Source organism: Dreissena polymorpha, chromosome 1 (genome assembly GCF_020536995.1).
Source record: "Dreissena polymorpha isolate Duluth1 chromosome 1, UMN_Dpol_1.0, whole genome shotgun sequence".
In the NCBI taxonomy this organism is placed as follows: domain Eukaryota; kingdom Metazoa; phylum Mollusca; class Bivalvia; order Myida; family Dreissenidae; genus Dreissena; species Dreissena polymorpha.
The window spans coordinates 42,295,230-42,317,128 of NC_068355.1; the positions used below are offsets into that span (position 1 = coordinate 42,295,230).

General features: G+C 34.2%; 2 protein-coding genes and 1 long non-coding RNA gene across 10 annotated transcripts in view; 1 reads left to right on the forward strand and 2 right to left on the reverse strand.

Annotated features, from left to right (window-relative positions):
* LOC127878076 (G-protein coupled receptor dmsr-1-like) overlaps positions 1 to 20,101 on the forward strand; it is a 34,002-nt gene extending 13,901 nt beyond the window's left edge. The window contains exon 2 of the mRNA XM_052424494.1: positions 12,221 to 20,101. Coding sequence (XP_052280454.1) covers positions 13,993 to 15,132 — 1,140 coding nt within the window. The 5' untranslated portion in view covers positions 12,221 to 13,992 and the 3' untranslated portion in view covers positions 15,133 to 20,101. The remainder of the gene's footprint in view (positions 1 to 12,220) is intronic.
* Positions 1 to 21,899, reverse strand: part of LOC127878034 (protein MON2 homolog) — a 450,013-nt gene that overhangs the window by 212,957 nt on the left and 215,157 nt on the right. The gene's annotated exons all lie outside the window — the stretch shown is intronic.
* Positions 10,998 to 21,899, reverse strand: part of LOC127878099 (uncharacterized) — a 44,888-nt gene continuing 33,986 nt past the window's right edge. Inside the window, exon 3 of the long non-coding RNA XR_008048740.1 lies at positions 10,998 to 11,523. This is a non-coding gene — a long non-coding RNA (uncharacterized LOC127878099). The remainder of the gene's footprint in view (positions 11,524 to 21,899) is intronic.

Below are 21,899 nucleotides of genomic sequence, written 5' to 3' on the forward strand. Positions count from 1 at the left end.
GAGAACTTATCAGGACTAAATGGTACTTAGCAAATAATTCTGTACTTTAACCAAATCATTGCTTAAAATGCCTGTAAGGTTTTATTCAATGCTGTAATAATGCACTCGTATGGCTTGCATACATGTGTTGCTTTTTTCATTAAGAATTTTAGTCTCCTAAAAATGCATAAAACTTAATTGGAACATTTCAAAACAAAATAAAATATACAAACAATAGCCAGCATTCGTGTCTTTACCTCATGAAACAATCGATTTCCCATCATTGAGATTAAGCATTGTTTAAATGTTGTCACTGCTTTGAAGACAGATGGAGAATTGTGGACTCTAATTAATAAACCTTCATATCAAATATTGACATTATGCAGAAACAAAAGCTATGAACGGTTTAACAGTTACTCTAAATACAATAAACAATTATTTCAGGGAAACAGCAGAGGGCATTTAGGCCTGATTATGCTAACCTCTAGTAACACAATTAAAGCATTAATGGTCAACTATGTTCATTTGTGTTTATAACACAAAACAATTATACTATTTGGATAAACTAAAAATTTCATTGAGACCAACAACAAACAAGAGCTCCAGCCAATATATTGTCAGAATTAATAGTAATTTTCTCACAAACTGTCACAAATCATTGTATGTCTGTCACTGATCATTGTATGTCCAAAAACTACTACTATGGAAAGCTATTCAAACGATGTATTGCTATTACCTTTCTTAACTGTAACATTATTTTGCTGGTTTCAGTATGAAATAGTCAAATATTTTTTTTTTTTACTAACAAGATGTGTTTGTGAAACACAATGTTCCCCTATATGATGTTTGACCTTGTAGGATGACCTTGACCTTGTGAAGGATGACCTTGACCTTGACATTTCACCACTCAAAATGTGCAGCTCCATGAGATACACAATGCATGCCAAATATCAAGTTGCTATCTTCAATATTGCAAAAGTATTCATAAAATAAGCGATTTGGGCCACATATATTTGACCTCTGACCTTGAAGGATGACCTTGACCTTTAACCACTCAAAATGTGCAGCTCCATGAGATGCACATGCATGCAAAATATCAAGATGCTATCTTCAATATTGCAAAAGTATTTATAAAATAAGCGATTTGGGCCACATATATTTGACCTCTGACCTTGAAGGATGACCTTGACCTTGACCTTTCACCACTCAAAATGTGCAGCTTCATGAGATACACATGCATGCCAAATATGAAGTTGCTATCTTCAATATAGAAAAAGTTATTGCAAAATGTTAAAAATGGCGCAAACAGACAGACCAACAGACAGACCAACAGACCAACAGACAGACCAACAGACAGGGCAAAAACAATATGTTCCCCACTACTATAGTGGGGGACATAATAAAAATGCAACAAATAAATTATCTTAAAAAATTTAGTTCACATACAATTCTCATCAACATGGATTCAATAATAAACACCCATACACTTTTACGACCTGGATGTGTTTATGACATAACAAGATGGAAGAAGATTTTTTCTGCTGCAAGATGGAAGATTTTTTTCTGCTGCTCCCAGAGCATGCAAATAAACTTTAAGTAAATTGACACACAACCACTACAACAAAGTAATACAGTTAATACTGCTTCCTAGCAAATCAAAACAGCCCATCCATCATGTCTGACAATATTGAAAAGAATTAAGTCATAGCACTTCTTTGAAAGTAGCATCCAATGAATTTATCTGAGGAAATTCATCCGATTTCTTTCATGAATAAACATACCCACTGGGAGTAAAGGTTTACAGGTCATATCTTGTAATATATCATAGCATAAACAACAACAGCAACATCTAGTACTAACAACAATGCCTGCCAACAGCAACAACATGTACTGGTAATTTATCATAGCTTAACACTTTCCCACTCAGAGCCAAAGTGGAAATGGCTATGTGCAAACAACATAAAAACAGAACAGCCTGCGAGTAACTCGCATTCTGTTCAGGTTTTACGCTGTTTGCTGCTCATCAGTATCTTAGGTTTGGAGATGAAGCCTTGAACACTTGGTTCTAGTAAGAATGGTCTTTATAAATTAAATATAATTTTCTAAGGGACTACAAATGCGTGAAAATAAGTATCTAAAAGGTAAAGAGCTTAACAATAACATAAACCTCACGTACTTACAACAACAACAACCCCTGCAGACACCAACAACAATAAGATCTTTCAATAATAGAGTGTTAACATCCAAACATTATATTTGTGTAACCATATTTGATTTTCTAACCAGAAGACAATCACAAGCGGCCATTCTATAGACACGATGCAGTCAATAAGTTGTTTATAATGCATAGGCAGGTTGATATATTTTGTTACAGTCTGGTGGAAACCATATTTAGATCATGGGTCCTAAGTGTTCTGCAACAATAAGAACACAAAGCATGCTAGACAAGCTGACGACATTATTATAAATATATAATAGGTGCTTTCAGACATTATGTCTTCTCGCTAGCATAGGTCCAACAAATAGATCTTAATTTATTTACCCAAACAAACCCTGCTTCCATTATTATAAAGTTTAGCAATATAATTTGTCAATTAAAATGATTGAAAATCATATGCCTTTCAATAAACACAAGCAAACAACAATTTGATGTTACTTGTTGATATCAGTTTAAGGGCCACCAAAGTGGATCACAGTGCAATTCTAAAGGGTGCATTAATTTTGTAGACAGATTCTCCTTTGCATCTCCCGTCATCTCAATTTGTTCAAAGGTTGATAAAACTTGGCTGCCATAGCCATGCATCATTAATCATAGGAAACCAGTATCATGGTGCCTTCCAATCTACAGGCCCACAGCCCATCTCTGTGTTACCAAGCTTACCATCTTAAATGAATGATAACTGATGGCATTCATCTTCATTAAAACATGTTGCATTGAAACCCGTAAGGAATTCTCATTTATTATAGCTGATTTGATGGCCTGATAGATACATGTAAAATGGGATACATACAATATGTACAGCTGATTTTATGGCCCTCAGATACATGTAATATGGGATACATACAATATGTACCCGGTATGAGGCATGTAATAGGTATATTAAACCTGGCAGATATATCATAGTAAACATGAGGACAACTTGTATGTAAATATTTGATGCCTTCCCGTTCCTGGTCAGTTAGTAATTACCTGCACCTGTTTTTTGGTCGAATGGAAAACAAGCATGCTTATTGACTTGTACAGACCAATAGACCTGTAAGTGGACATGGGTCAATATGGAGGCGTCAAACCTCCTGAGAAGAATTCAAGAACTGTTAATGAACTGTTCATGAAAAGTTAATGATGTTCATGAACAATAAAAAAACACACCTCCTGACATCATTTTCAAGAAATGGTTCATTTACTCATGAACCTTACAGTTTATGTACTCATGAACCTTACAGTTTATGTACTCATGAACCTTACAGTTTATTAACTTACTAGTTCATGACCCAACATAGAAATGAGTTGACTTGTCAGTATTGAAAGCATGAACGGTTGCCATGTATTTGTTGACAAATGTTATAAAGCAATACAATTATTGTCTAAATTAGTCACAATTGTGTAAATACTTTATGAAATTACACTTAATTTTAGTTTGTTTACAAAAAAAAAAGGTTTGCCTGTTGTTAAAATGAATTCTCCTTAGTGGCCAGCTTGTCCATTTGCATACATGGACATGCAATAAATTAGCTTATATGATTTTATTTATGTCCCCAATCAAGATTTACCATGGTTAAACGTGGTCAAAACATGGGTTGATATGTTTGATCCAGCTTTGCTTTGGTTGATTTTGTCAATGAAAAACCATGACTGTGGGAACCAGTGAGACCATAGTCATATCATAGTTGCTCATTGTCAAAACATATCTGACAAAATGTATTTCTTGTTTAATATATACTACAGTAGATACATTTTATGCGGCATGTTTTGCTTGAAGCATTTTTACTAAATTGAATGGACTGAACATGAATTACTGTCATGCAGTTGCTATCAATAGTGTTTTCCCATAAATCACTGTTGAAAATATACAAATACCTTTAATAAAACTTTCAAACTAGAAGTGGCGTGGCAGAGGCCGACGCGTATCCCCACGCCGCATAGATGTTATATTTAAAGGCAATTTTGGGTGGGTAATGCCTATGTTGGTGGGGCCCTGGGGTGGTTAATGTGGACATGGATGGTCAAGATAGACCGTGTTGTCATAAGAAATGTTCAATATTAATTTGAAGTCAATTGCTGAATAAATGAAGAAGTTATGTTTAAACAAAATTTTGGGTAAGAAAAAAAAATTGGGGTACGAAAATTTTGGGTACGAAAAAATTATGCCAAAAAAAAAATCGGGGTAAGAAAAATAATTAGTCTGAAAAAAAAAATTGGTACGAAAATAAAATTGAGCATGAAAAAAAAAAGAGCTGTCAGAGGACAGCGCGCTTGACTATTTGAGTGCTTGACAGTATAACGTAAGCCATCATGGAGAGGGTCACAGGTATAATGTGGGTGTGTTGTCGTTTAATAGATGATCTTTCAAAAAAAAAGAAAAAAAAGTTTTGTTTTTTTTTATTTTTTTTTTGGGGGGGGGGGGATTCTTGGGTGGGGCGTGGGGGATAGTTTGGGTGGATTCCATTGTGGTATGTCAGGTAAGTGTTGTTTTGTCAAAGTATGAATCAAATGTGATGATAAATAAAGAACTTATGGCAATTTGAGCAAAATTTATTAATTTGACCTTGAGAGTCAAGGTCATTCAAAGGTCAAGGTCAAATTCAACTTGCAAGGTACAGTAACATCATGATAGTAAGAAAGTATTTGAAGTTTGAAAGCAATAGCCTTGATACTTTAGAAGTTAAGTGGATCTAAACATAAAATTTAACAAAATATTCAAAGTTACAAAGACAAAAAAGGGCCATAATTCTGACAAAATGCTTGATACAGTTGTCTGCTCTTGTTTATAGGTTGGGGTCATGTTGGTAAAGAAGTATGCAAAATATAAAAGCAATATGTCAAGGGACATTGACAATATTTGAGGTGGTACGCAAACTTTAACATAGAGTTATCAATAATATGCATATTCTAAGTGGAAAAAGGGCCATAATTCTTACAAAATGCTTGATACAGTTGTCTACTCTTGTTTATAGGTTGGGGTCATGTTTGTTAAGAAGTATGCAAAATATGAAAGCAATATGTCAAGGGACATAGGAAATATTTGGGGTGGTACGCAAACTTTAACATTTGCACACTCAAGCGCATGCTAATGCTGACCCCGGGGAGTATGATAGCTCCACTATATATATTTCATATATAATAGTCGAGCTAAAAATGGGTCCGAAAAAATTTGGGTATGAAAAAATTATTCCAAAAAAAATGTGGGTACGAAAAAAATTGTGTACAAAACAAAATTTGGGTACGAAAAAACAATTGGGTACAAAAAATTGTGTTCGAAAAAATTTGGGTACAAAAAATTTGGGTACGAAAAAAATTGGGAATGAAAAAACATTTGGTTAAAAAAACAATTGGGTACATAAAGAAAATGTGGGTACACAAAAAAAAAATTGGGTACAAAAAAATTGGGTACGAAAAGATTGGGTATGGATAAAAAAATTGTGTATGGAAAAAATTTGGGTACGAACAATTTTGGGTACGAAAAGAAGTTTGGGTATGAAAAAAAAAATTGGGTACAACAAAAAAATGGGGAACGAAAAAGTTTGGGTACAAAAAACAATTCGGGGGTATGGGGAAGTTACGTACCCGACTGGACCTCTCGATAACTTTGAAAGAGGACGGGAACCAAGCTGCCTTTACCTTTATCAATGGCCCTGGGGTGGGTAATGTGGACATGGATGGTGAGATAAACTGTGTGTTGTCATAAGAGATGTTAAGTATTAATTTGAAGTCAATTGGTGAATAAATGAAGCAGTGTTGTTAAAACAAAATTTTGGGAGGGCGTGGTTGTCCACTATCTCCTCCTACACTGTAAGCACTAGAACATTAAAACTTACATACATGGTAGCTGTGAGCATACGTGCGACGATGCACTATTTGGAATTTTGATCTGACCCCCGAGTAAAAAGCTATTATCATGTGCCTCGCATGTTGTTAGTAAAATGAGTTTTTTTACCCATTTTAAAGTTTTGGGTGGGCATGATTCTCCACTATCTCCTCCTACATTATTAGCACTCCTACACTATTAGCACTAGAACATTGAAACTTACACACATGGTAGCTATGAGCATATGTGCGACGGTGAGCTTTTTGAGATTTTGATCTGACCCCTGGGTCAAAAGTTATTATCATGTGAGTCGCATGTTGTTAGTAAAATGAGTTGTTGTTTTTTTACCCATTTGTTTACCCATAACTTTTGACCCACGGGTCAGATCAAAATTCAGTTGCCGTCACCGTCGCACATATATTGCTCATAGCTACCATGTGTGTAAGTTTCAAGGTTCTAGTGCTAATTATAGTGTAGGAGGAGATAGTGGATTAAGGGACGGACAAAAAACGGAGATCAATGCAATATCCCCATGCTTTTAAAGCATGGGGATAACAAGCGATGTGTTAATGAAACACTATGCTCCCATATATTTGACTTTGACCTTGAAGGATGACCTTGACCATTCACCAATTACAATGTGCAGCTCCATGAGATACACATGCATACCAAATATCAAGTTGCTATCTTCAATCTTGCAAAAGTTATTGCAAATGTTAAATTTTGCACAAACAAACACATAAACCAACCAACAAACCAACCAACAGACAGGGCAAAAACAATATGTCCCCAACTATAGTGGTGGGGGACTTAATAAAAAATCTACTTCTTAAAGCTAAACTCAATATAAAAGAACAGTTTGATTTATTATAATGCATTTAAAAGCAAAGACATAAGCATTTTATCATCCTCAGCAAGTTGTTCCTATCCACTGTTCTGATTGAACGTTTACCGCTCTCTTTAAGAACATTTTATATGGTCTATACTATCCTGAAAGGGGCATTTATATACATTAATGTGAATGAATTGTTAGAAAAAAATGTACATATTTAGGGTAACATATTTCAGAAAAAAATAAAGTTTTGATATTTGAACATTTACAAAAATACTTATTATTAAAAAGATCAGATTCAATACAGTAATTAAACCCTTTACCACTTAGATATGTATGTTTGTGCATTTGTAGTCCCTTAAAAAGTATTATTTAATTTAAGATCTTTCTTCTGAGATTCAAGTTTTTAAGGCTTCAGCTCCAAACCTTAGAGTCTGATGAGCAGCAAACAGCATAAAACCTGAACAGACTGCGAGTTACTTGCAGGCGGCTGTTCTGGTTTTATGCAGCGAGTGTTTACACATAGCCATTTTCACTTTGCTTCTAAATGGAAAAGGGTCAAGTTTTGGACTCATTGTCTTGATAATCATGGTCAAATCATAGTATACCATAATACCAATTGCGATAAACCACAAGGTCTATGAAACAGGTGTGAGCATGGACATTTTAATGACCATTGAAACAAGATTAACTATTAGTTCACTAAGGCAGCAATTAACAACTGTATGATAGTGGTTGAACAGGGATGCCAGAAACATGGTCATTTCAAGCTCAATCGTGGTCTTCTAAACATTTTCAACCAGGTTGTAAAACTGGGCTATCATTTTTCATTTTACTTTTATTTCATCAAAGCTGTTAAAAATTCAATTCAAAGTTTATTGCACAGTGAGACTTTGAAAAACTGATTCTTCAAGAACTTTGTTCATGAACGAACAACAAAAAATGTGGAACCATACATCATACACAATTTAATCTGACTTGCATACCGAAGCTGATGATGGTCAGGTCAGGTTAAGTATCAAAACGTGCATGTCATAGTGTATAAATGTCAAATATTGATACAAATGATGTCTATACACTATATTTATATTCCACAATAAAGCAGCAATAAAGACCATTCTTACCCAAGAACATTTCAGTTTTAAGATGACTATAAATAACTACCTCCATCAGATAGATCATTTCCACCGATTTCCTTCATAATGGACAAGATTTTGGAAAGCCCCCCAGAAAAATAGAAAATAAACAGTTATTATTGGACTGAAACTACCTTTAGTGGAAAACATGAGTCAGCCCATTTTGAACCAACAAATTTGATGGGATTTGATGGAGATCTTAATAACACTTATTCTGACCTGCGCTTTATATTGCAATAATTTTAGTATGCTAAATTAATAGCCAATATGAATCCTGCAAAAAGCATTGATAGCCATTATATAACAATTATAAACATTCACCTTCCTAAGGGAAGAGATGCAGTCATTGGTAATTAGGACAACTAAACAATTACTCATTATGGGGTTTCAAGTATATATGCATTTCCAAGTTGATTAGGTCCTTAGGCTGCATTGTGGACCCATATGAGGACCCAGAGAATGTCCCAGCAGCATTAACCAAGCATTCCCTGACATATAACACCTACAGAGTAGATAATTTCCCAAAAATTGATGAAAGTCAAGTAGAATCTATCATTATAGTCTAGGGACAGATGCAATTTGGCTCTCCACCTGGCTCCTATTCAGTTCCCAATTGGTTGGAATTGGTCAGTAATGGTATTTGATCTGGGAGGAAGACAGGCTGACTGAACTGTGCACACTTACCAAGGCCATTATCCTCCAGCAAAATCAACCATGATTAATGTGTGCAATATAGTTTCTATTTAGCATGAAAAAACACAAACAGATATTAAAAAATCTTTGGAGTGAGATAACATATTATAGCGTACATTTTTCTATATTATTCATTCATTCACATTAGCCATCACAAAATTGTATTGTTCTTGTATTACTTCTTTTGGTAAATAATTACTATATACATAACAACTATTTTTTTGGAAATTAAAACATGACAATCTTCAATTTTAATGTAATGTAACAGACTAGAGGTGGATGAAAAAAAGAAATAATTGCAAAAGATATTCAGAAGATGTTTAAAAAAAATCTAGTGAAATACTCCGTATTCTTCTAACAAAGTCTTATTACAAAAGTATTGAGAAAAAGATTGGTTTTCATAATACTATTAAAGACAATTTGCTTGCAAATCATGGATACAGATATAGCTGTCATGTTTATGTGGATAAGCAGGCAGTCTGCAATAATAAATGACGTTTTGTGATCCTGTTCATATTATTTCATAATTAAACCATCTTAAAATGTATTTTTTTCGCACCAGTATGTTTTTACAGACAGCAAAGTAATTTTTTTCAAAGATCACTTCATAAACACCCCTGCGAAAATTTGTTCTAGAAATTGGAACTGTTCATCAAGAACAGTTTTAGAACATTCCATATTCATGTTCTAGAATGTATGTTATAGAATTGTTCCAGAATAGTTTTCTAGAATAATTCCAGAACATTTGTGGAACATGGCTTAGTTCTGAAACTGTTCCAATAATAGTCAAGAACATTTTTAGAACATTTCAAGGACAAAATAAGTTCAAGAAATTTATAAAAATGTTCTAAAATGTAGTTCTAGAACACGTTTAGAACTCTTTAAGAACCAGTAAGTTCTACAAAAGTTCTTATGGGGAATAAGAACACATATAGAACAGGTCTAGAACCTGAAGGTCTACAATTGTTCTACATATTACCTCCCTCCAGTTAGGGGAATTTCCTCCCTTTAAAATGTTCTTTCATATATTAATAATACTTATTGTTTATACATAATATTGATGTCAACAATATTATGCTTTTTTTCTAATTCTGTAACTATTTGAAGTATACTGTTGTAGCTAAATAAAGTTTATATATTTTGTTATATAAACTTTATTTAACAATATTAAGGTAATCAGGTTAATCCTGATGAATAGTTCACTTGGAACTATGTTTAGAACAGTTCCGAAGGTTTGCTTAGGATGAGTCTGGAACAAACATTCTAGAACAGTTCTGAAAATGTCCTTGAACAGTTCTAAGACACCAACTGGAACTGTTCTGTAACCATACTGAAAATTTTCTAGCATTATTAAGGAACAGTTGTTGAACGTTAAATGAGAATAATTTCTAGAACAATTATTCTAAAACAGCTCTGGAAATGTATACAAGAACAATGGTTCAAGAATTGTTCTAGAACAAACCTTCAGAACTGTTTCAGAACTATTGGTTCTACAAATTATTCTCATTTAACGTTCAACAACTGTTCTAGATCATTCTAGACCTCTATAAGGATGATTCCAGAACACTTCTAGTCATTTGTTCCAGTACAAATCTAGAAATTTTATAGAACAGTTCTAAAACGTTTCGCAGGGGCAGGTGTTTATCCCTTATGTGTACATGGTATAAAGTTTAATACATACATATGTACAAATACACACATATTATAGGAGTATCTGATGCTGCTGAAACATTTAATTAAGGCTTTAAGAATAACTGGAACACCAATATTATTCATTAAACACATATTTCCATGGGTCCTCTAAACAACTCAATCAAATGACCAACCAACATTCAAGTCAAAAGTCATATATACGGCATTATATAAAAATCAACGAATTTTATATAAAACCCAAATGCAACATTTTGCGAATCCACAAAATTTAATGTCACTGAATAAATCTACAGTCCACAATTTTCTCAATGAAGAATATCAGTTTTTGTCAAGGTATTGAAACTGCTACCATTAATGAATGAAATCATAACATTGATTATAATCTAAGACCAGCAATAAACAGGCTAGTGACCAATGTCATGTATTTACCCATATCAGATCTCTGTGACCACAACTGCCAGAGTCAATATATCTAGTACAATTCACCATGCATTCAGGGAGCATAAATCTTCAGACAGAGTCATGATGAAACAAGGGCTGTTTGTAAAACATGCATGCCCCCCATATGGGCTGTACGTTGTACTGGCAGCCATTGTGTGAATACGACTTTTGTCACTGTGACCTTGACCTTTGATATAGTGACCTGAAAATCAATAAGGGTCAGCTGCATTAGTCACGATCAATGTACCTATGAAGTGTCATGATCCTAGGCAAAAGCGTTCTCGAGTTATCATCCGAAAATCATTTTACTATTTCGGGTCACCGTGACCTTGACCTTTGACCTTGTGACCTCAAAATCAATAGGGGTCATCTGCGAGTCATGATCAATCTACCTATGAAGTTTCATGATCCTAGACATATGCGTTCTTGAGTTATCATACGAAAATCATTTTTCTATTTCGGGTCACCGTGACCTTGACCTTTGACCTAGTGACCTGAAAATCAATAGGGGTCATCTGCGAGTCATGATCAATCTACCCATGAAGTTGTATGATCCTAGGCCTATGCATTCTTGAGTTATCATCCGGAAACCATTTTACTATTTCGGGTCACCGTGACCTTGACCTTTGACCTAGTGACCTCAAAATCAATAGGGGTCATCTGCGAGTCATGATCAATCTACCCATGAAGTTTCATGATCCTAGGCGTATGCGTTCTTGAGTTATCATCCGGAAACCATTTTACTATTTCGGGTCACCGTGACCTTGACCTTTGACCTAGTGACCTCAAAATCAATAGGAGTCATCTGCAAGTCATGATCAATGTACCTATGAAGTTTCATGATCCTAGGCCCAAGCGTTCTTGAGTTATCGTCTGACAACCACCTGGTGGACGGACCGACCTTACCGACCGACCGACATGAGCAAAGCAATATACCCCCTCTTCTTCGAAGGGGGGCATAAATATAAAGCTGTCAGGAGAGGCATAGGGGATGTTCACTCTAGAAAGATTCCTAAAAAGCCACTATTTAACCCATGTCATGCCAAAATGGGTCTTATGCCATATGCTGCTCCAGATCAGCCTGCAAATCCTGCCCAGTCTAGTGAAGAGATACTCTGTCTGTAATTAGACCACAAAACCATAAGTAACTTTATGGAAGATGAGGTAGTTTTGACCAGAATGCACAATTGCACGGGCTGGACTGCAGATAGTCTGGCTGCATTTGGCATAAGACCCATTTTTGCACAACACTGCTCATTTCTGATTTTTACTGCACAGCTTGATTGTATGGAAATATGTTACTCTTTAATTAGGAAGGAAACTTGTTCAATTCCATGCGACTGATTCTAAATACTTTGACAAAGTGAAACCTGGTACTCTGTTGAGCATATGATTTTATGAGACTATAATTTCTTTTCAGCATGATAACTCTCAAATTATCATTTTCCGTTTGCTTTCAGAGACTTTGTACAGCCTTGAGAATTTTCCTGTTTTGACCCAAATCGAAAAACTAATGCGGAACAACTACAAAAACCTATGACAAAACAACTGGAGCAGTTAGCCAACGTTGACATCCGCGATTATTCCACTCACATACGCTCTGGAATCATCAGCAACTCAATACTGGTAGAGTGGCGACAACTTATTAAACCCACTTGGTTTATAAACAGCAAGACCTAGAAATTGAAACATATTACAACAACAAGACAATATTGCCTTCATTACTTTACGTTAAGGTTTTGAAATGGTTGACACTTATTCAGTGGCAATTTTATTTACGTGTAATACAGATGAATAACAGAATATAATATCATTAGTTTTTCAGTTCTGCAATAACGAGATTCTCGTAATTGCTTCGTTAAAAAAAGAAAAACGAGAAAAGTGTGAATTTAATTCAAAGCATAGCAAAACAAAGTGTCCACATAATTAATTAATTGTAATTTGATACGAAGGCTATAGGCACAAAAAACAATTTCATAGTGAATGGTATGAATAGACGAACATGTGAACAGAAAAAGCTGTGACATTTAATCAGAATAAAAACACCTATTGTGCTGATGGGCAAACGGACAAATGACTATTATACATATCAGATATCAAACAATGACACAGATAAAATAGTTTCAAATATCTTACTCCACATGTTGATTTTCTATTTTCACGCTAAAAATTCTGTACCATCAAATGGGTGTCTGAAAATTGTGTGATGTCAACCCTTGCGACCAGTTATAATCAAAACATTTAAGAAATCGTATAGAAACTTTTGAGCCTAAAATAAAGTAGAAAGAGAAAATTATAAAAAGTGGAAAATGACAAATTTGTGCTGAAAAAAAGAAAGAAATGTCTTGCATGAATACAGAAAACTGATCACAAATTATGTACTGCTTTTAATCCGCGGTCAAGAAGGAACAATGGGCAAAGAAAAAGAAAATTCATCAGAGTGATTAATACATGAAAATCAATTAAGTGTTTTGGACAAGCAAACAATAGTGACTGGTCAATTGGGAGTCCCTAAGACTGGCCAATACAAATTATTGGACAACATATGTGCCGACAGCAGTCAGTGTGCTCGTAATAGCTTTATGAAATGCCCATAAAAGCCAGGGAGAGGGAAGCTGAGGCAGTACAAACATCAGTGGCTCCGCAGCAAGGGCACCTTCTTGATTTATCTACCATTCTGAGGACTGCTCTCTGTGAGGATTAAATTGGATTATGAATCCATTCTGTGCGTATAATGATTAAAAAGCTGGGATTATACAAAGAATACAAGAGAAACTTCAGATGAAAGTAAATGAGTTAAATTTAAAGGAATGTCAGTGGACAAGTGACAAAGGCTGATAATAAGTCATATATAATGCATATTTGCATCATTGATATACCATACAGAATTTATTGAATTTTTTAAGGAGATATTTTTTCACTAAGTAGCTCCTTATAACATTTTGTCGGAATTTGAAAGACAAGAAAATTGCAGTTCTCATCAAATTAACGTCGGATTAAGGAAAGAAAGCAGGAATAATAGCGGGAATATTTAAGATGATTGTCACGAAATTTGTACTTAGTCCAATTTAATCATATAGTGAATGCAAAACATCAAAAAACAATACAGAAAAAAAACATTAGTGAAAATGTCAGCAAGACAATTAAATAATAAATGTAACATTTTATAATTAAACAAGAAAAAAAAAATATTAAAGAAAAAAAAAAAGATAATAGCAAAATTTTTGGCAACATGACAACCATGGTTTTACCTTTGGTAAATGCGACAGTGATGTCGATACTTAACACTACCATAGAAAAACAGGACGGGTTGACTTCTATGAGTTTGTTTTCGCGCAGATATGGAGAGGTACATGGCTATGTGAGTAATATTGTGTGCATCTTTGGCGTTATATCTAACATTCTGAATGTGATAGTATTAACCAGACGTCACATGATAACTCCGACTAACTGCATACTGACCGCGTTGGCCATTGCAGATTTTCTGACCATGCTGACGTATCTTGTATACGCGACTTACTTTTATATCTACAAACAACCTCAAATAGAGAGGAATCATTCGCAAGGGTGGATGTACTTTGTAGTTGTGCACAATCACTTCATAATAACATGTCACAACATGGCGATGTGGTTCACAGTGTCCCTAGCGGTGTTCCGCTACATATTCGTGTGTCATCACGTGATCGGAAACCGGCTGTGCAGTCTTCAGCGAGCAATACTGACCATAACAATCATCGTGATTGCCACCATAATTGTGTGCATACCAAACTACTTTTTGTACCGTGTCATAAAACTATCAGATGAGGGAATAAACATGAGTGGCTACTGGATTGTCGACTCACATCTGGTGGCACAACACAACTTCTACAAGGTTTCAATTTTCTGGTTCTTTGGGGTCATAATGAAGGTGGCGCCATGCATTCTTCTGACGTTGCTAAGCAGTATGATCATTCTGACGATGCACCAGGCCAGCAAGCGTAGAGTTCGTCTGCTACAGCAGACCCGATCCTCGGATCACGATGTCAACCACGAGCACAACAGAACCACCTGGATGCTTGTCTCGGTCGTCTTGTTCTTTGTGATAACGGAGATGCCCCAGGGCATTCTTGCAATGGTGAGTGGACTCAACCAATATTTCTTCGTCGAGGTCTATGGTAATCTTGGTGATGTCATGGATCTTCTAGTGTTGCTCAACTCTGCCGTGAATTTCGTGCTTTACTGTATCATGAGTCAGCAGTTTAGGGACACCTTTAAAAACCTGTTTGTCATCAACTTTAGATGCCGTCATACACAGTATGGGAAAGTGAACGGACACCATCATAATGGGGTGCACCATCATAAATCAAACAATACTGAAGTTACCATGCTTTAAACATTACTACGCTACTTGCAGCTGAGTGTGCCAATCAAAATCAAATTTTGATAACTTTTAAAGGCTCTATTAATTACCATTTATTTAGTGTGTATAAAATTGTTATTCTGCATGGATAATTCAAAAGTGCGAATTAATACGAAAGGTAACAATTTACATGATACATCTGTACTGTTATTGGCTTGATCAACATCATTATTATTATGCCATATTAAAGAAATTTAATAAACACACAGGAATAATTCAAAATTTCAGCACAGGTTTTTGCTGGGTCTTAATGTATCAAGGGCATAATTTCATTTACTTAATATTGTTATCTAATTTTTAAAGTTATGTATTTTTTTTTTAAATGTTATTGATTCCAAAATTGTTCAGAACTAATAATTAAAATATTTAATATTAAAATGTAAAATAATTTCTAAGCCTTACATTATACATATTAAAATAATTTATCTGATTATAATTATTACTGACTGGGGTATTATAATTTTGTTGTTGTACTTGTTTTGTTTTCATAACTAATTGTGTATACAATAGAATTTATAAGTTGATCATTATTATTTGCCAAAAAAGTTGTTGTTTAAATTTAGTATTTTGTGACAAGATACTTCATTATGCTTGATGTTGCTAGGTTAAACAACTATTTAATATGTTAACCTTTAAACAAAGCTTATCATGCATTCTCATCAAATAAAAATAAGAATAAATTGTATTTCTTTTAACACAATACTTGTAATACCCCTATTTTTAATTATAACAAATCACCATCATTAAACTTATAATTTTGTTCTGATTAAAGAAAAACAAACCACAGAAAAAAATACACTAATAGATTCACTAAATGTTTTGTATGGTTCATGATTAAAGGAAGTCACATGAAACACTCAGGTTAGACATTTTCATTTTCTGCAAATGGCATAGTTAGAATATAATTAGCTTAATATATTGCTTAACTTTGCGACTTCCTCGTTATGGATTCAATTCCTTCCTGTTAGTACTACAAATCCTGAAAGATTTTAATAATTGTCAGTTTATCTCAACAAGACATTAAGTGTGAATTGGATTTCATTACAACAAACATTCTTAAATATCATTTAAATATCTTGTCTTTAATTGTTATAAATAAAATCAAAGTCACTGCACTGTTACAAGCATTCTTAGTGTCAATAATAAAAGTTGAGACAAAGTCAGTGAGGTTAAGATTAGTGTTGAAGTGAAATGAGGCATGGATCTTGCTCTGTGATCAAGTTTTATACTAGGTATTAATTTTCAAATTAAAATTTGATTTTCATATATAATGTTTTATTATATCTCTGTGATAAGGACCAAAAAGTAATTCTTGTTTTTCTGCATTAATCCATAAATGCATCCAGAAAATTGCTATCAGTTTAAATGTGCATCATGAACTTTATAATAAATTATTTCCCAATAGTGGCTGATTTTTTTCAAATTATTACACAAAATTATTGTATGTGTCTTAGAAACAAATAAAATTCGCATACATACTACAGCATTGCACCAAAGTCACACCATTCATTAAATAATTCGTTGTTTTCTGAAAATACTGTTACTCAATTAATTTTCCCTTCTGCAATTTGCATCCCACGGACTGCATTACCTATACCAACAATATGAAATGTATCTCTCAACAAAATGCAGTTGTGATTTATTTGTTAGAATGGATAAACAGGCCTGAAAGCTGCCAAAAATTCTGGCATTTACAGGTGAAATAAAATTTTCTTTACAGTTAAAAAAACACATTTGCTGATTTAACTGTTGAAGTCATGCCCAACTCGCTAGCTATTTATTTACTGCAGCATAGTTATAAGATAAATGCCTGTAAGCTTTTAGCTGGAATTATTGTCAATTCAATGGATAGCAGATTTGTTTTTAACATATCACCCCTTTTAAATGTACAATCATAAATCCTTACTGCTGCAGTGCTTGTTCCTATCAAATTATGCAAATTACACTCTGATTCAAACACACTATACGTATCATTATATGTACTTTGTTTTGCTCTTTCAATAGTGCTTCAGTATTGTTGTATATACGGAAAACTTCAAGAAATGACAACAGTGTTGTTCACACTTGTATAAAGCTCATACCTCACTCACACTATGGGGTATCACTTAGTCTCACAATGTCTTTCTGTGGTTAATTACCTTGTATAATAATACATTTTTTGTGAGTTAAATTGTTATGTTCTCATGGATCTAAAAGCATGTTAAGTTCTTTGTGTTTCAGGTTTGACCCAACCCTAACAATGCCCAACCATTTTGAGAACATTGCATATAAAATGTTGGTTGTTTGATATTTTTGTTGTATTACAAATTTTTCAATCATAAAAAAGTATTATTCTTTAGATAACATCTGTTTGAAACTGAATATTAAAGAATTATTAATACTTAATCCTTTACCACTAAGATACGTATTTTGAAGCATTTGTGGTCCCTTAGAATTTGTTACATTTAATTAAATACCTTTTTTACTAGATTCAAGTTTTAAAGGCTTCATTCCCAACCCTCAGATACTGATGAGCACCAAACAGCATAAAACCTGAACAGAGTGCTGCAAGTAAAGGTTACTTCCAGGCTGTTCTGCTTTTATGCTGTTTGCACATAGCCATTTTCACTTAGCTTCTGAGTGGGAAAGAATAAACCCTTTCAGTGCGGGAAACGAATTTTGAAGGCCTTTGAAAACCGTTTGGATCCAGATGAGACGCCACAGAACGTGGCGTCTCATCTGGATCCAAACTGTTTGCTATTCTGATAGTATTCTTTGAAAAAAATCGAAGAAAATGCTAATTTTAGAAATTCAGCAGACGACATTTAAGCAGACAACAAATTTCCCAGCATGCAAAGGGTTAAAGCATACATGCCATACGTCCCGGATTGTCCGGGACAGTCCCGGAAATGAAGAACTTGTCCCGCTGTCCCGGAAATCTGTCAAATGTCCCGGAAATTTACAAAATCCATAGATACATGTACCTTATCTTAGGCATAACTGCACCTCGAATCTGTGTATATCTGCAGCGTCTCCATGACAATGCCTACCCAAATAGGCAGACTACCCTACGTGTCAAAATCGATCAATTAACAGGGGTCCTGTAATCATATCGATTGTCTCACGTTCGCGGTCAAACCGAAAAGGCGGCATTGTTTAATGTGGTTGTTAATTGACTTTAATCTACTTCGTCATTATATCCCGCTGCGTAAGGGCAAAGGATAGTTGTTCACACATCTGAAGTCCAACATCGCTGAGTAAAAAATTAAAAGCAGTTTATGTTTGCACGCTTAACCGAAAAAGAAGTTGAGTAAACAAGTAAGCATATAAAAACGTCAACCTAAATTAATTATATAAATGTTATAAATGAATAAAGGCGTATCAACAACTACACGTTACACACCGGTCTTAATAACAATAACGCAGTGACGTCACCATCTATGTTTAGAACGCTTACACTGAAAACACGTGGCTTGTATCTAGTAACGGAAGTAGTAATGTTTAATTTGACGTTAATAGATCAAGTGTATTTTGGATAGGTTTTCGAACTTTTGCAATTAACGATGCGAAACAAAAAAAACGTACCAAAAATGCATATGTCTATAAATATCGCTACATTTTATACATGTCCCGGAAAATCGGCAAAAGTCCCGGACAATTGAACTCAATGTCCCGGAATTGGTCTGAAAAATTATGGCATGTATGGTTAAAGGTTTAGAACTTTTGTTGAGTCAAATAATCTGAAACTTGAACCCATACTACACAAATCCCTATCTTTGTAAACTACCTAAATTGTGTCTCATGTAAACTTAAAAAAACAAACATATTTAGTTACTTTCTATGTCTAAGGTAATTTTTTCCGAAGATAGACAAATTAGTTAAATTTATGGAACTTAATGCAAAAAAAACACTCACATTTTTTTCTTTAAATGTCATATGGCTTGAGTTATTGCTGTTTGTACGCAATATATACCAATTATAATGTTTAAATGTAAATAATGGACAGGTAAATATTATAATTATCTACAATTTTATTTTCAATGTTCGCGAAAAATTGGGAAATTAACCTTCAGCAAAATAACAAATTACATTTTACCTATGTTTTTTTAAAATCTTTATTAAAAAGTTAACCATTATTTAAAACTTACTTGGATTATTTATATATTTATATATTTTCTAGCTTTATTAACAACACAAATATGGCACATTTGACCATTTAAGTGATTTACTGAGATATAAAGCTTCAAACAAAGGACTTCATATTCTCAGGAAATCTACTCGCTATTAAATAGAAAAACACATAATGAATTAATTATTGTAGCGATTTATCTCTTTATGACAAATTTTGAGAACCTTTTTAAACAACATATTGACTGACATTAATATTTACATAAACATTTTATTTTCCTATAACATAGAGAGTAAATTGAATGTATGACAAAATCATTCACTAAACTTAATTTTAAGTTAATAATAGTGCTGGTATTTGTTACTCAGCTGCCTTTTGAAGGAACCTCTGAGATACAATTACCAACCAGTGAATCTTAGATTGTAAAGACTTAAAAATTAAACTGTTTTATGCTAAAAAATGGCTCTGTTGATTTTATTTGTAATTGAAATCACAGATCCAATTACTGAATTTAATTATATTCTGTTTATCATAGTCTTTTTGACAAAATCAAGCATATTTCCATTAACAAACAATATTTCAAGGGTTTACTGTGAAACTGTTGTGCATGTTTCACATTTCTGTATAAGATTCAACAGTTCGCGCTAAACCCTCGATATTTATTGTGAAGTGTAAGATAATGATTCTTTAAATTTAAGTCTAAGAGTTTGTTCATGACTACGGGCATGCATGTTCTATATGTTTGAGTGCATGCGGGGCAATGGTGTGTTGAGTCTTTTAGTGCCATGATTATCTGTTATCATCGTTATTACGAAACAATAAATTTCAAGCTGATTGTGTTCCTCCTTATTTAGTCCAGAGCTTACTATTACAGATGGGAATGCAGGCAAACTAAGGGCTTATTGCAATCTTCAATTACATTTTGTATGCCGGCAAACTGAGTTGCAATCCCCAGGATCAATTTGATTCCAGAAAAATAAGATTGCGTAATTCAATGCCAATTCTAATTTGGCATGCTGTGCCTTGTTAAGGTGTTTCACACACAGTCTTGTACACATGATTAACCATAAGGATAAAATAAAACAAAAGCTATAATAAGCTGACTGTTTTGTTTTTATGTGTTTGATACATAATTCTGATTGAAATGGCAGTTACAAATTCTGCATATGCTCATGCTCCAAAAACAAGAAGGCCACTGCATGTCAGCTATAAGATGCACAGCCAGTCAGCAAACATGGGAATAAACTGTTCTGAGCAGGGAGAGTTCACGAGACATGTAAGGCCAACCACGCCAACCTACCAACATATAGCAGTAATGATATGAACATTACAACAATCATTTGAAAACTCAGCTAACTTATTATAAGAACAAACGTTTTTATGTTCTAAGCAGGTTTTATAGTGAATGGCTTAATGACAATTGGGAAAAAATATGTCAAATAATAATCATACATGCCAGATGTCCCGATCTCGGCGGGACAGACCTGCTTTTGGGTACTTTGTCCTGGCATACCGATATGAAACGATTTGTCCCGACATTCGTTAAAAACGATGTAAGGTCTATAAGTTCCCAATAAAATTCGCTTTTCAAGCTCTTTCTGGCTAAAACTTACCATCGCTATAATCCCTTTATTACCCCCAATTTACAACACACTTCTACTACTCGAGTGAACCAATGTTGTTTTTTAGACCTTATCAGCGATTTATTGGCAACTTATTGATTTAATCAGCATTCACGCCATGGTGTTTTTAAGATTGGGGTCGCTAATTGCTATTGAAAGATGTATCTTACAGAAATAAGCGCCACCTGCGTTTGTATTTCATGGCCCAATTAAGTCCAACAATACTATTATCCTGTGTTTTATACAACCTAAAGTTATAAAACCTGTCAAAACACAGATTTTGTACATCAAACAAATTGAATGCTGACCAATACACATTGATGTTTCTCACAAATTACCTTTCGTTTTCGACGGATTTTCAGAAAATAGTTTGAACATATTGCAACAATCTTAATTAAGAGTTAATTTACGATTGGTTGAATAAGAATAGTGCTCAAAGCGCTAACAGCGTGTCACACACCATTTACATATGTTCAAGGGGATATCCCTGCACCAATTGGATGTCAAATCGAGGCAAACGGGGACACCCCATATTTCAGTTAATGGAGTGCGTTCACGAAATTCTGAACACACATTCCACGTCAATATTGGGCAGGAATTTAGAGTTTTTGTAAGTAATATATCGACTAAAGAAAAGGTGGAATGATTGATCGTTTTAGGTGTCCTGCTTTTTGGTAAAATGTCCCGACAATTTTTTATGGAAAGTCCCGATTTTGACCTGAAAAATTCTGACATGTATGTAATAATAATAAAATGTGTTTCTAGCAAGTGAAGTGTATTAAGCAAAATAAGCTTACTTTTATTAATACATGTATAAGAACTTAGGCTTGTAACCAACTCATTCGCAAACGTGGGCACAATTATTGACACCCTGAGTCCCCCATCCACCATGAATAAAGCTGATTAGAGGACAGCATGCTATAATAACAACAACTGCTAATAAGTCATGATTGCTTAAACACAACAGGCAAGAGGTCTCTTGGGGTACATAACCGTATTTTTTTTCTGGT